General features: G+C 44.0%; 1 protein-coding gene across 1 annotated transcript in view; it reads left to right on the forward strand.

The window, feature by feature from the left end:
• Window positions 1–5,065: 5,065 nt before the first annotated feature.
• Window positions 5,066–17,157, forward strand: part of LOC148477268 (uncharacterized) — a 145,834-nt gene continuing 133,742 nt past the window's right edge. Inside the window, exons 1-4 of the mRNA XM_088456966.1 lie at window positions 5,066–5,114; window positions 5,230–5,327; window positions 5,457–5,976; window positions 11,496–12,971. Of these exons, the coding sequence (XP_088313092.1) occupies window positions 5,081–5,114; window positions 5,230–5,327; window positions 5,457–5,976; window positions 11,496–12,971 (2,128 nt within the window). The 5' untranslated portion in view covers window positions 5,066–5,080. The remainder of the gene's footprint in view (window positions 5,115–5,229; window positions 5,328–5,456; window positions 5,977–11,495; window positions 12,972–17,157) is intronic.

The following is a 17,157-nucleotide window of genomic DNA, read 5'->3' on the forward strand; positions in this document are numbered from 1 at the left end:
CAAGCCTTGTGTCACGCCGTGAGTACTCAAGCTGTGTATGTCATCGCAGTGGCTAATTTATGCATGCCCATTCAAACGGACAAGCTCGCCCGTCACCACCCCAAACCGCTTACAGCCTGTCACTCACTCTGCGATGGATTCTGCTCTGCGTCCATAATGGCAGTGTTATCGCTGCACACGTGTGGTGAATGCGCAGTAACTATTGCTGAATCTGCGTATACAGTTGCTATTGCTATAAATGCTGAATCAGGCCCAGTGATATATGAAGGGGAATAACACATCTCCCGGCACACACTGATATGTGGTATTATTATTATATAGGGGAGAGGGGACCTTACAGTAATATATGAGGATGAATATCACAGCTCTCAGCACGCATTGATGCGTGGTATTATTATTATATAGGGGGATGCGGGCATTGATGCGTGGTATTATTATTATATAGGGGGATGGAACTGTACAGTGCTATATAAAGGGGAATAACACAGCTCCCAGCACACACTGATATGTGGTATTATTATTATTATATAACAGAGAGGGCACTGTAAGTGATATATGAGGGGGAATAACACAGCTCCCAGCACACACTGATATGTGATATTACTTGCTAATGCAACAAACTGCTGAGATACATACCATAGTGTGCTAGAACCACCAGATCAGTTAGTGACACCCCAGACAGGAAAAAGGAACTGCATGGGTTGTGACAGGAGCAGGGTGCTAGGCTGATCACTACAGTTCTGTCTGCAGCTCTGTCCTCTAACCTGGCCCCCGCATCCTGCCCATGAGCAGTACTAACCCTGAGCAGATTAGTGACTGGCGTATAGAAAGAGCGGACGTGCAAGGCGACTGCCACCAAAGTGATGGTAGGAATGGGCAGCAGTACCTTTTGTGTTGCACTGAAATGCCCATTCCAACACCTCCATATAGTATTCCCTCTCACCTGAATCTCAACCATGTTTTTGAATAGAGATTTGCTGAAATTTGCTACATTGCGCGTACGCGTCCATTTAGTGTCAGTCAGCAGTTGCCGGAGTTCTTGTCCAACCGGGTCATTAATGATCTGTCATCCTTTACATGTTTTTTGTGATGCTTCTTGATTTATTATATCGCTGCTCTGATTACATGTAGGTCCTATTTCTGGTTATGATCTATGTAGATCCTGTATGTGGTTATGCTCTATGTAGGTCCTGTATGTGGTTATACTCTATGTAGGTCCTGTATGTGGTTATGCTCTATGTAGGTCCTGCTTCTGGTTATGCTCTATGTAGGTGCTATTTCTGGTTATGCTCTATGTAGGTCCTGTTTCTGGTTATGCTCTATGTAGGTCCTGTTTGTGGTTATGCTCTATGTAGGTCCTATTTCTGGTTATGCTCTATGTAGGTTCTGTTTGTGGTTATGCTCTCTGTAGGTCCTTAGTTTTCACTCTAGGTCCGGTGACAGGCAGGGAACCAGACCTAGAGTAAGGGCATGGTCACTGAAAAGTGACGCGTCCCCTTTTCGTCACTCTTGGGGGCATGCCCGGTACTTACGGACAAGCCGGGCAGCCCCCAAGCACTGCGGTCACTGTGATGGAATCCGTTCACCGGCGGTGACCTCCGCTCTGCCGTTTTCCCCACCCACGGGACACTGCAGCCCGCGGATGGAGGACGGAACCCGAAGGCTGTTTCAGCAGGGCTCCGCGCTGGAGGGCAGGGTGCTTTCTGCCCTTCAAAAATAGGGCAGAGCAAGGCGCCCGCTGAAACAGCCTAGCGGGAACGCTAGGTCCTATTTGTGGTTATGCTCTATGTAGGTGCTATTTGTGGATATGCTCTATGTAGGTCCTATTTGTGGTTATGCTCTGTGTAGGTCCTATTTGTGGTTATGTTCTATGTAGGTGCTATTTGTGGTTATGCTCTATGTAGGTCCTGTTTGTGTTTATGCTCTATGTAGGTGCTATTTGTGGTTATGCTCTGTGTAGGTCCTATTTGTGGTTATGCTCTATGTAGGTGCTATTTGTGGTTATGATCTATGTAGGTGCTATTTGTGTTTATGATCTATGTAGGTGCTATTTGTGGTTATGCTCTATGTAGTGCTATTTGTGTTTATGCTCTATGTAGGTGCTATTTGTGTTTATGATCTATGTAGGTGCTATTTGTGGTTATGCTCTATGTAGTGCTATTTGTGTTTATGCTCTATGTAGGTGCTATTTGTGGTTATGCTCTATGTAGGTGCTATTTGTGGTTATGCTCTATGTAGGTGCTATTTGTGGTTATGCTCTATGTAGGTGCTATTTGTGGTTATGCTCTATGTAGGTCCTGTTTGTGTTTATGCTCTATGTAGGTGCTATTTGTGGTTATGCTCTATGTAGGTGCTATTTGTGGTTATGCTCTATGTAGGTGCTATTTGTAGTTATGCTCTATGTAGGTGCTATTTGTGGTTATGCTCTATGTAGGTGCTATTTGTAGTTATGCTCTATGTAGGTGCTATTTGTGGTTATGCTCTATGTAGGTCCTGTTTGTGTTTATGCTCTATGTAGGTGCTATTTGTGGTTATGCTCTATGTAGGTGCTATTTGTGGTTATGCTTTATTTAGGTCCTGTTTGTGTTTATGCGTTATGTAGGTAATTGATATCTGACATTTTCTATTTATCTCATATGTAGTTTCTTCCCTCTTATACAGGGGTTTTACCCAAGCCTCTGATTATTGCAGACACTTGAAGTGGACATAAGAACACTTCCACAGGTAAGATTGTCACTATCCTGTGATTTATTATTATTCCCGTCTCCCAGCCGTCTCCTTGTACAGGATGTCACACATTAATAAATAACACAATAAAGAACATTACTATATATTAGTCTGGATCTTTTCTCTCTCACAAAGTCTGGCCTCTGGGTAGACGAGGATGAAACAAGGGACCCGATTGCCAGGTTCTCTCACAGATGTGACCCTTAGTACATACCATACATTTTTTTGCCAATTTAGATGCACATGTAGGTAACAATTTCCTCTTGGTTGGCAAATACCACTAATATCATCCTCAGTAATACAATAATACAGATCAGTGGTAGATGGAGCATTAGATGTAATATCCCTGTAGTTATTAGGGAATAACAGGACACATGTATTACTAGTGGTGTTATATGGAGATGTGACTAAGGGCTGATTCTCAGTAATACAATAATACAGATCAGTGGTAGATGGAGCATTAGATGTAATATCCCTGTAGTTATTAGGGAATAACAGGACACATGTATTACTAGTGGTGTTATATGGAGATGTGACTAAGGGCTGATTCTCAGTAATACAATAATACAGATCAGTGGTAGATGGAGCACTAGCTGTAATAACCCTGTAGTTATTAGGGAATAACAGGACACATGTATTACTAGTGCTGTTAGATGGGGATGTGACTATGGTCTGATTCTCAGTAATACAATAATACAGATCAGTGGTAGATGGAGCATCAGATGTAATAACCCTGTAGTTATTAGGGAATAACAGGACACATGTATTACTAGTGGTGTTAGATGGAGATGTGACTAAGGACTGATTCTCAGTAATACAATAATACAGATCAGTGGTAGATGGAGCATCAGCTGTAATAAACCTGTAGTTATTAGGGAATAACAGGACACGTGTATTACTAGTGGTGTTATATGGAGATGTGACTAAGGGCTGATTCTCAGTAATACAATAATACAGATCAGTGGTAGATGGAGCATCAGATGTAATAACCCTGTAGTTATTAGGGAATAACAGGACACATGTATTACTAGTGCTGTTAGATGGAGATGTGACTAAGGGCTGATTCTCAGTAATATAATAATACAGATCAGTGGTAGATGGAGCATCAGATGTAATATCCCTGTAGTTATTAGGGAATAACAGGACACATGTATTACTAGTGCTGTTAGATGGAGATGTGACTAAGGGCTGATTCTCAGTAATATAATAATACAGATCAGTGGTAGATGGAGCATCAGATGTAATATCCCTGTAGTTATTAGGGAATAACAGGACACATGTATTACTAGTGCTGTTAGATGGAGATGTGACTAAGGGCTGATTCTCAGTAATATAATAATACAGATCAGTGGTAGATGGAGCATCAGCTGTAATAACCCTGTAGTTATTAGGGAATAACAGGACACATGTATTACTAGTGGTGTTAGATGGAGATGTGACTAAGGTCTGATTCTCAGTAATATAATAATACAGATCAGTGGTAGATGGAGCATCAGATGTAATAACCCTGTAGTTATTAGGGAATAACAGGACACATGTATTACTAGTGGTGTTAGATGGAGATGTGACTAAGGGCTGATTCTCTATCATCATATTTCTTAGAGCTGATATAGAGTGATACAAAGAAACTAACCTTTGTTGCAAAATATAACCCCTCACTTATCACTCGACCACCTACACACACACATACACATATTGCCTCTTACAGTAACTACCTGAGTAAATAGAGGGTTTTTTTGTAATTTAAAACAACCTTTACCATGAGAGCTCTCAGATTTCAAATTACATCTTTCGGTGGTGCATGTTTAAATATGATCCCTGTTTTTTTAAGTGAGCTTATCTAGTGTATATGCTATATTAAAGACAAAGACAGGAGTGAAATGACTGGGAATACTATGGCTTTGATTCAAGTAGACGCAAAGGGGTGAGTTATCGCCACCAACTAACCTGCAACCTGCTCCACTCATGGCCCGATCTAGCCCCGCAACCATGGATATTTATATGTGTGTGGTGGGACCGTAAGTGTGGCATATAGCTGTACTTACTCGTGGATGCGACTGTCATGTCTAATTGGATCGACGACTAAATCCAGGGGAGTGTCACAGTGACATCACTTTTATCTATAGTAATAATACAGGGACATGACTGGGGAGGTGAGGGGATCTGAGAGTGTCATTGTAACATCACTTATATCTGTAGTAATAATACATGACAGTACAACCAGGGGATGTGTCTGGGAGATGACTATATCATTGTGTGTGTCAGGTTCCTATAAGGTGTCAGGATGTCACTGTCTATGTCTCCATGCAGAAGAGGGAATATATAGAGGAACATGGGTCTGTACAAGGACACGATGATGGAGAATCACCTGCACCTCACATCACTGGGTAAGAGGAGACTGTCATTTATTGTACAGGGTAGAGCAGGTTTGGGAGCCCTATATACACACATTACCTGATAAGCACATATATACAATGTACTCAGTCACTGTGTTTCCTATAGATGGACCCAGTAATAGAAATACCACAGAGAGATGTCCCCATCATCTTTATTCACAGGATTGTACAGAGGAGAGTCGCAGGACCCCACAGGAGCATCAGGTAGATACCAGTATACCAAAGTGACTGTGACTATATGATCTATAGAGAATCTGTGTGTGTATTATACACTGATTATTTTACTGTTTATTCTCAATTAAATTAGACTTGATTATTTTATGTGTCATTCAGAGTGAAGATCTTGTTGATATGAAGACAGAAGATATAGAGGGAGAAGAAGAGACATATGTGACTGATATAAAGGCAGAAGATACAGTGGGAGAAGAAGAGACATATGTGACTGATATAAAGGCAGAAGATACAGTGGGAGAAGAAGAGACGTATGTGACTGATATAAAGGCAGACGATACAGAGGGAGAAGAGACATATGTGACTGATATGAAGGCAGAAGATACAGAGGGAGAAGAAGAGACGTATGTGACTGATATGAAGGGAGAAGAGACGTATGTGACTGATATGAAGGCAGAAGATACAGAGGGAGAAAAAGAGACGTATGTGACTGATATGAAGACAGAAGATACAGAGGGAGAAGAAGAGACGTATGTGAATGATATAAAGGTAGAAGTTATAGAGGTAGAAGAGACGTATGTGATTGATATAAAGGCAGAAGATATAGAGGGAGAAGAAGAGACGTATGTGAGGGGTGATCAGAAGTGTAAAGAGGAGGAAATCCCTACAGATATCAGCACAGGTGAGTAATAAACACTTATTGCAGAAAAGAGTCACATACTCTGTTCAGTCACTACAGCAATCTCTTATCCTACACCCTCCTCTGTCAGTACAAACTAATGAATAAAATGTATATGCACAGTGGGGGATTCAGGAGCCATTTGCTATTATTATACTCCTGCTTTCCCCCTCACATCATGTCACTGTGTGTTACCAGCCCAGAGAGCTGACCAGTCTCCTCCCCACACTCTCTGGTGTATCTCATACATCAGGAGCCATCAGCCTCTATTATACTCCTGCTCTCCCCCTCACATCATGTCACTGTGTGTTACCAGCCCAGAGATCTGACCAGTCTCCTCCCCACACTCTCTGGTGTATCTCATACATCAGGAGCCACCAGCCCCTATTATACTCCTGCTCCCCCCTCACATCATGTCACTGTGTGTTACCAGCCCAGAGATCTGACCAGTCTCCTCCCCACACTCTCTGGTGTATCTCATACATCAGGAGCCATCATCCCCTATTATACTCCTGCTTTCCCCCTCACATCATGTCACTGTGTGTTACCAGCCCAGAGATCTGACCAGTCTCCTCCCCACACTCTCTGGTGTATCTCATACATCAGGAGCCATCAGCCCCTATTATACTCCTGCTCTCCTCCTCACATCATGTCACTGTGTTACCAGCCCAGAGATCTGACCAGTCTCCTCCCCACACTCATCATATCTTTGTCTTCTACCAGCTACTCATGTTCTTTACTGTCCACTTCAAAAATGACCTTTGTTGATGGTCCTCCCCATGCCCTTCAATGGGATATTACCCATGATCCTTCCTGACCACTACTGCCTGACATTATCAATGATCACTGATGGTAATAACATCTTTGAATGTGATTTCTTGTACTGGTTTCATTCTGTTTTACCAGAGATATGAACCAGACCTGTATAATTATCTTTTAGGAAAGTATTACATTTTCTGCCTGGAGGTCCACAGCAAGGGTAATGGTGGATCCCGATTGTTTAAAATGTGGATTTTTCTGTTCCATTGTGTTTTTGCTGATTCATTTGAGTCCAGCTGGTTCTTTTGCATGTTCCAGTAGATCCCCTTAGAGGTTAGAGCGTATCTAACCTCCAGTGAAGATATTAATTCCTAGAGAGATACAAACTGGTTATTTTACATTTACTGAGATAGAGATATGGAGAGTGTGAGGACACAGCAGGATACAGCTAGTATGACCTGTGTGTGATATAATGTATAGACCATGCCTGCACTCTGTTACACATACTGAGATGGAGATATGGAGAGTGTGAGGACACAGCAGGATGCAGCTAGTATGTCCTGTGTGTGATATAATGTATAGACCATGCCTGCACTCTGTTACACATACTGAGATGGAGATATGGAGAGTGTGAGGACACAGCAGGGTGCAGCTAGTATGACCTGTGTGTGATATAATGTATAGACCATGCCTGCACTCTGTTACACATACTGAGATGGAGATATGGAGAGTGTGAGGACACAGCAGGATACAGCTAGTATGTCCTGTGTGTGATATAATGTATAGACCATGCCTGCACTCTGTTACACATACTGAGATGGTGATATGGAGAGTGTGAGGACACAGCAGGGTGCAGCTAGTATGACCTGTGTGTGATATAATGTATAGACCATGCCTGCACTCTGTTACACATACTGAGATGGTGATATGGAGAGTGTGAGGACACAGCAGGATACAGCTAGTATGTCCTGTGTGTGATATAATGTATAGACCATGCCTGCACTCTGTTACACATACTGAGATGGAGATATAGAGAGTGTGAGGACACAGCAGGATACAGCTAGTATGTCCTGTGTGTGATATAATGTATAGACCATGCCTGCACTCTGTTACACATACTGATATGGAGATATGGAGAGTGTGAGGACACAGCAGGATACAGCTAGTATGTCCTGTGTGTGATATAATGTATAGACCATGCCTGCACTCTGTTACACATACTGAGATGGAGATATGGAGAGTGTGAGGATACAGCAGGATACAGCTAGTATGTCCTGTGTGTGATATAATGTATAGACCATGCCTGCACTCTGTTACACATACTGAGATGGAGATATGGAGAGTGTGAGGACACAGCAGGGTGCAGCTAGTATGTCCTGTGTGTGATATAATGTATAGACCATGCCTGCACTCTGTTACACATACTGAGATGGAGATACGGAGAGTGTGAGGACACAGCAGGGTGCAGCTAGTATGACCTGTGTGTGATATAATGTATAGACCATGCCTGCACTCTGTTACACATACTGAGATGGAGATCAGGAGAGTGTGAGGACACAGCAGGATACAGCTAGTATGTCCTGTGTGTGATATAATGTATAGACCATGCCTGCATTCTGTTACACATACTGAGATGGAGATATGGAGAGTGTGAGGACACAGCAGGGTGCAGCTCGTATGACCTGTGTGTGATATAATGTATAGACCATGCCTGCACTCTGTTACACATACTGAGATGGAGATATGGAGAGTGTGAGGACACAGCAGGATACAGCTAGTATGTCCTGTGTGTGATATAATGTATAGACCATGCCTGCACTCTGTTACACATACTGAGATGGAGATATGGAGAGTGTGAGGACACAGCAGGATACAGCTAGTATGTCCTGTGTGTGATATAATGTATAGACCATGCCTGCTCTCTGTTACACATACTGAGATGGAGATATGGAGAGTGTGAGGACACAGCAGGATGCAGCTAGTATGACCTGTGTGTGATATAATGTATAGACCATGCCTGCACTCTGTTACACATACTGACATGGAGATACGGAGAGTGTGAGGACACAGCAGGGTGCAGCTAGTATGTCCTTTGTGTGATATAATGTATAGACCATGCCTGCACTCTGTTACACATACTGAGATGGAGATATGGAGAGTGTGAGGACACAGCAGGATACAGCTAGTATGTGCTGTGTGTGATATAATGTATAGACCATGCCTGCACTCTGTTACACATACTGAGATGGAGATACGGAGAGTGTGAGGACACAGCAGGGTGCAGCTAGTATGACCTGTGTGTGATATAATGTATAGACCATGCCTGCACTCTGTTACACATACTGAGATGGAGATACGGAGAGTGTGAGGACACAGCAGGGTGCAGCTAGTATGTCCTGTGTGTGATATAATGTATAGACCATGCCTGCACTCTGTTACACATACTGAGATGGAGATATGGAGAGTGTGAGGACACAGCAGGATACAGCTAGTATGTCCTGTGTGTGATATAATGTATAGACCATGCCTGCACTCTGTTACACATACTGAGATGGAGATATGGAGAGTGTGAGGACACAGCAGGATACAGCTAGTATGACCTGTGTGTGATATAATGTATAGACCATGCCTGCACTCTGTTACACATACTGAGATGGAGATCAGGAGAGTGTGAGGACACAGCAGGGTGCAGCTAGTATGTCCTGTGTGTGATATAATGTATAGAGCATGCATGTGTTATAGTTACACAGTATGGGGATTTTGGGGGTACAGCCGGGCACGTCTTATTATAGTTACACAGTATGGAGATGTTGGGTGTACAGCCGGGCACATCTTATTATAGTTACACAGAATGGAGATGTTGGGGTACAGCCGGGCACGTCTTATTATAGTTACACAGTATGAGATGTTGGGGTACAACCGGGCACATCTTATTATAGTTACACAGTATGGAGATGTTTGGGTACAGCCGGGCACGTCTTATTATAGTTACACAGTATGGAGATATTGGGGTACAGCCGGGCACGTCTTATTATAGTTACACAGTATGGAGATGTTGAGGTACAGCCGGGCACGTCTTATTATAGTTACACAGTATGGAGATGTTTGGGTACAGCCGGGCACGTCTTATTACAGTTACACAGTATGGAGATGTTAGGGTACAGCCGGGCACATCTTATTATAGTTACACACTATGGAGATGTTGGGGTATAGCCGGGCACGTCTTATTATAGTTACACAGTATGGAGATGTTGGTGTACAGCCGGGCACGTCTTATAGTTACACAGTATGGAGATGTTGGGGTACAGCTGGGCACGTCTTATTTATAGTTACACAGTATGGAGATGTTGGGGTACAGCCGGGCACGTCTTATTATAGTTACACAGTATGGAGATGTTGGGGTACAGCCGGGCACGTCTTATTATAGTTACACAGTATGGAGATGTTGGGGTATAGCCGGGCACGTCTTATTATAGTTACACAGTATGGAGATGTTGGTGTACAGCCGGGCACGTCTTATTATAGTTACACAGTATGGAGATGTTGGGGTACAGCCGGGCACGTCTTATAGTTACACAGTATGGAGATGTTGGGGTACAGCCGGGCACGTCTTATTATAGTTACACAGTATGGAGATGTTGGGGTATAGCCGGGCACGTCTTATAGTTACACAGTAGGAGATGTTGGGGTACAGCCGGGCACGTCTTATAGTTACACAGTATGGAGATGTTGGGGTACAGCCGGGCACGTCTTATTATAGTTACACAGTATGGAGATGTAGGAGTACAGCCGGGCACGTATTATAGTTACACAGTATGGAGATGTTGGGGTACAGTCAAGCACGTCTTATTATAGTTACACAGTATGGAGATGTTGGGGTACAGTCAAGCACGTCTTATTATAGTTACACAGTATGGAGATGTTGGTGTACAGCCGGACATGTCTTATTATAGTTACACAGTATGGAGATGTTGGGGTACAGCCGGGCACGTCTTATAGTTACACAGTATGGAGATGTTGGGGTACAGTCAGGCACGTCTTATTATAGTTACACAGTATGGAGATGTTGGGGTACAGCCGGGCACGTCTTATTATAGTTACACAGTATGAGATGTTGGGTACAGCCGGGCACGTCTTATTATAGTTACACAGTATGGAGATGTTGGGGTACAGCCGGGCAAGTCTTATAGTTACACAGTATGGAGATGTTGGGGTACAGCCGGGCACGTCTTATTATAGTTACACAGTATGAGATGTTGGGTACAGCCGGGCACGTCTTATTATAGTTACACAGTATGGAGATGTTGGGGTACAGCCGGGCAAGTCTTATAGTTACACAGTATGGAGATGTTGGGGTACAGCTGGGCACGTCTTATTATAGTTACACAGTATCGACATGTTGGGGTATAGCCTGGCACGTCTTATAGTTACACAGTATGGAGATGTTGGGGTACAGCCGGGCACGTCTTATAGTTACACAGTATGAGATGTAGGGGTACAGCCGGGCACGTCTTATAGTTACACAGTATGGAGATGTTGGGGTACAGCCGGGCACGTCTTATAGTTACACAGTATGGAGATGTTGGGGTACAGCCGGGCACGTCTTATAGTTACACAGTATGGAGATGTTGGGGTACAGCCGGGCACGTCTTATAGTTACACAGTATGGAGATGTTGGGGTACAGCCGGGCACGTCTTATAGTTACACAGTATGGTATAGCTCTGCAGTGATGGTAATTCCCATATAATTATTCTGTTCCCAGCAGATGGACACAGCAGCAGGAATAATTTGAGGAGACGTCTCATATTATCTACAGATTGTGACCTAGACAATAACTTCTCACAGGACTCTCCAGGAGAAAAACCCATTATCCCCAGTATACATCCAGCATCTCACAGTGCTTATCTATCCTCTGATCCCTCTAACCATGAGGAATGTTCTCCTGATAATCCCATTAGTGTTACACACAGCTCAGATCACACAGGTGATAATCCATTCTCATGTTCTGATTGTGGGAAAAGTTTTACCAAGCAGATCAGTCTTTCTATACATCAGAAGAAAGTTCACGCAGCTGAGAGGCCTTTTCTATGTTCTGAGTGTGGGAAATGTTTTACTCTGAAAAGTTATCTTAGTAGACATACAAAGATTCACACAGGTGAGAGACCATATTCATGTTCTGAGTGTGGGAAATGTTTTCTAGAGCAGGGAGCACTTGATGTACATCAGAGAAGTCACACAGGTGAGAGGCCATTTCCATGTTCTGAGTGTGGGAAATGTTTTACACAGAAATCATCTCTTGTTATACATCAGAGACGTCACACAGGTGAGAGACCATATGCATGTTCTGAGTGTGGAAAATGTTTTAAACAGCAGGGAGCACTTGCTGTACATGAGAGAAGTCATACAGGTGAGAGGCCATTTCCATGTTCTGAGTGTGGGAAATGTTTTACACAGAAATCAGAACTTGTTACACATCAGCGAAGTCACACAGGTGAGAACCCATTTTCATGTTCTGAATGTGGAAAATGTTTTACACACAAATCAGTTCTTGTTAAACATCAGAGAAGTCACACAGGTGAGACACCATTTTCATGTTCTGAATGTGGGATATGTTTTACACACAAATCAGTTCTTGTTATACATCAGAGAATTCACACAGGTGAGAAACCATTTTCATGTTCTGAATGTGGGAAATGTTTTACACACAAATCAGTTCTTGTTTCACATCAGAGACGTCACACAGGTGAGAAACCATTTTCATGTCCTGAGTGTGGGAAATGCTTTAAAGAGAAATCAGATCTTGTTATACATCAGAGACGTCACACAGGTGAGAGGCCATTTCCATGTCCTGAGTGCGGGAAATGTTTTACAGACAAATCACATTTTGTTACACATCAGAAAAGTCACACAGGTGAGAAACCATTTCCATGTCCTGAGTGTGGGAAATGTTTTACAAAGAAATCAGATCTTGTTATACATCAGAGATGTCACACAGGTGAGAGGCCATTTCCATGTCCTGAGTGTGGGAAATGTTTCACAAAGAAATTCACTCTTGTTACACATCAGAGAAGTCACACAGGTGAGAAACCATATTCATGTCCTGAGTGTGGGAAATGTTTTACACAGAAATCACATTTTGTAGTACATCGTAGAAGTCACACAGGTGAGAAACCATTTTCATGTCCTGAGTGTGGGAAATGTTTTACACAGAAATCATATCTAGTTACACATCAGCGACGTCACACAGGAGAAAAACAATGTGTATGAGCGTCTAGAAATATATAGAAATTGCAGCGGTATTTACAGTACTGTAATATTGAGAATTATCAGAACAAGCATAAATACAATGTTAGCCTAGATTGCTGTCCCTGCTTGATGAAGAATAAATTACATTTGCATTATCACACTATGGGTCTGATTCAGCAGCGGAAGCAAATGCAGCTGCAGTCTCTTACAGATCGCAGGTGATAATATATGCTAATGCCGAGGCACAGCCGCCATAACCACGCCCACTGCTGCATTCTCATTATTATCCAATGTCACCCTCCTGTGTAATCATCGGTACCATCGCCGCACATCAAGCAGGCACACAACATTTACATCAGGTCTGACCAGCCACAAACACTGCAGCTCTCCTGACACACAGAGAGGTCTCATGCTGCAGCTGCCATCTCTATGGCTAATTTATACACGCCCATGACATGGCGACCACACGGACAAACACGCCCATGACATGATGATCACACGGACAGACACACCTGTAGAATTCTGTCCACCCCCATTACCTCCCCCAAACGGTCACCCTGCCACTCACTATGTGATGTATTCCTCTTTGCTTCTGTAATCGCAGTGTGATCGCTGTGTGACTTATACGCAGGTGTGATGGCAAACATTCGCTCTATCTGTGTAACTATCGTCATTGTGTCCTCTGGTGAATCAGCCCCTATATACTAATATATTACACTTGATTATATATCCACACGGATGTCACCAACATAGGGCTCCAACAGGTTCCTCATGTAATGGCTTTCACTTTCCTTATTCTATCAGATCAGAGGTTCCCAAACTCCACTATTACAGGCCAGACTTAAAGGAATTTCATGCTTGAGCACAGGTTACTCAATTAGTGCCTCAGTCAGTTTGATTTAACCATATGGATTCAAGCATGGATATCCTTAAACCATGGCCTGTAATGGCGGAATTTGGAAAACTCTCTGTATTAGATTATTATAGTACTATTGGCCTATTTGTGCAATAACAAGACCACATGATGTAATATGGGAACATAACTAATCTGTCATCATGACTATTTACAGATTGTCCTCAGTATGTCCTGCACTGTCACCTCCCACAGTGGTGACACCACCAGTAATGTGTTTCCAGCTCCCGATATCCCCAGCAGAATACAGATGTGATCAGGGTACGTAGTAATGGAGGAATAATACAGGGACATCACAGGATAAGTAGGATCAGTACAGATTGTCCTCAGTATGTCCTGCACTGTCACCTCCCACAGTGGTGACACCACCAGTAATGTGCATCAGGCTCCCGATATCCCCAGCAGAATACAGATGTGAGCAGGGTACGTAGTAATGGAGGAATAATACAGGGACATCACAGGATAAGTAGGATCAGTACAGATTGTCCTCAGTATGTCCTGCACTGTCACCTCCCACAGTGGTGACACCACCAGTAATGTGCATCCAGCTCCCGATATCCCCAGCAGAATACAGATGTGAGCAGGGTACGTAGTAATGGGGGAATAATACAGGGACATCACAGGATAAGTAGGATCAGTACAGATTGTCCTCAGTATGTCCTGCACTGTCACCTCCCACAGTGGTGACACCACCAGTAATGTGCATCCAGCTCCTGATATCCCCAGCAGAATACAGATGTGAGCAGGGTACGTAGTAATGGAGGAATAATACAGGGACATCACAGGATAAGTAGGATCAGCACAGATTGTCCTCAGTATGTCCTGCACTGTCTCACCTCCCACAGTGGTGACACCACCAGTAATGTGCATCCAGCTCCTGATATCCCCAGCAGAATACAGATGTGAGCAGGGTACGTAGTAATGGAGGAATAATACAGGGACATCACAGGATAAGTAGGATCAGTACAGATTGTCCTCAGTATGTCCTGCACTGTCTCACCTCCCACAGTGGAGACACCACCAGTAATGTGCATCCAGCTCCCGATATCCCCAGCAGAATACAGATGTGAGCAGGGTACGTAGTAATGGAGGAATAATACAGGGACATCACAGGATAAGTAGGATCAGTACAGATTGTCCTCAGTATGTCCTGCACTGTGACCTCCCACAGTGGTGACACCACCAGTAATGTGCATCCAGCTCCCGATATCCCCAGCAGAATACAGATGTGAGCAGGGTATGTAGTAATGGAGGAATAATACAGGGACATCACAGGATAAGTAGGATCAGCACAGATTGTCCTCAGTATGTCCTGCACTGTCTCACCTCCCACAGTGGTGACACCACCAGTAATGTGCATCCAGCTCCTGATATCCCCAGCAGAATACAGATGTGAGCAGGGTACGTAGTAATGGAGGAATAATACAGGGACATCACAGGATAAGTAGGATCAGTACAGATTGTCCTCAGTATGTCCTGCACTGTCTCACCTCCTACAGTGGTGACACCACCAGTAATGTGCATCCAGCTCCCGATATCCCCAGCAGAATACAGATGTGAGCAGGGTACGTAGTAATGGAGGAATAATACAGGGACATCACAGGATAAGTAGGATCAGTACAGATTGTCCTCAGTATGTCCTGCACTGTGACCTCCCACAGTGGTGACACCACCAGTAATGTGCATCCAGCTCCCGATATCCCCAGCAGAATACAGATGTGAGCAGGGTATGTAGTAATGGAGGAATAATACAGGGACATCACAGGATAAGTAGGATCAGTACAGATTGTCCTCAGTATGTCCTGCACTGTCACCTCCCACAGTGGGTGACACCACCAGTAATGTGCATCCAGCTCCCGATATCCCCAGCAGAATACATATGTGAGCAGGGTACGTAGTAATGGAGGAATAATACAGGGACATCACAGGATAAGTAGGATCAGTACAGATTGTCCTCAGTATGTCCTGCACTGTCTCACCTCCCACAGTGGTGACACCACCAGTAATGTGCATCCAGCTCCCAATATCCCCAGCAGAATACAGATGTGAGCAGGGTACGTAGTAATGGAGGAATAATACAGGGACATCACAGGATAAGTAGGATCAGTACAGATTGTCCTCAGTATGTCCTGCACTGTGACCTCCCACAGTGGTGACACCACCAGTAATGTGCATCCAGCTCCCGATATCCCCAGCAGAATACAGATGTGAGCAGGGTATGTAGTAATGGAGGAATAATACAGGGACATCACAGGATAAGTAGGATCAGTACAGATTGTCCTCAGTATGTCCTGCACTGTCACCTCCCACAGTGGGTGACACCACCAGTAATGTGCATCCAGCTCCCGATATCCACAGCAGAATACAGATGTGAGCAGGGTACGTAGTAATGGGGGAATAATACAGGGACATCACAGGATAAGTAGGATCAGTACAGATTGTCCTCAGTATGTCCTGCACTGTCACCTCCCACAGTGGTGACACCACCAGTAATGTGCATCCAGCTCCCGATATCCCCAGCAGAATACAGATGTGAGCAGGGTACGTAGTAATGGGGGAATAATACAGGGACATCACAGGATAAGTAGGATCAGCACAGATTGTCCTCAGTATGTCCTGCACTGTCTCACCTCCCACAGTGGTGACACCACCAGTAATGTGCATCCAGCTCCTGATATCCCCAGCAGAATACAGATGTGAGCAGGGTACGTAGTAATGGAGGAATAATGCAGGGCCATCACAGGATAAGTAGGATCAGTACAGATTGTCCTCAGTATGTCCTGCACTGTCTCACCTCCCACAGTGGTGACACCACCAGTAATGTGCATCAGGCTCCCGATATCCCCAGCAGAATACAGATGTGAGCAGGGCACGTAGTAATGGAGAAATAATACAGGGACATCACAGGATAAGTAGGATCAGCACAGATTGTCCTCAGTATGTCCTGCACTGTCACCTCCCACAGTGGTGACACCACCAGTAATGTGCATCCAGCTCCCGATATCCCCAGCAGAATACAGATGTGAGCAGGGTACGTAGTAGTGGAGGAATAATACAGGGACATCACAGGATAAGTAGGATCAGTACAGATTGTCCTCAGTATGTCCTGCACTGTCACCTCCCACAGTGGGTGACACCACCAGTAATGTGCATCCAGCTCCCGATATCCCCAGCAGAATACAGATGTGAGCAGGGTACGTAGTAATGGAGAAATAATACAGGGACATCACAGGATAAGTAGGATCAGCACAGATTGTCCTCAGTA

The sequence above is a fragment of the Taudactylus pleione genome, unplaced genomic scaffold (genome assembly GCF_031769625.1).
Source record: "Taudactylus pleione unplaced genomic scaffold, aTauple2 ptg000730l, whole genome shotgun sequence".
Classification (NCBI taxonomy): domain Eukaryota; kingdom Metazoa; phylum Chordata; class Amphibia; order Anura; family Myobatrachidae; genus Taudactylus; species Taudactylus pleione.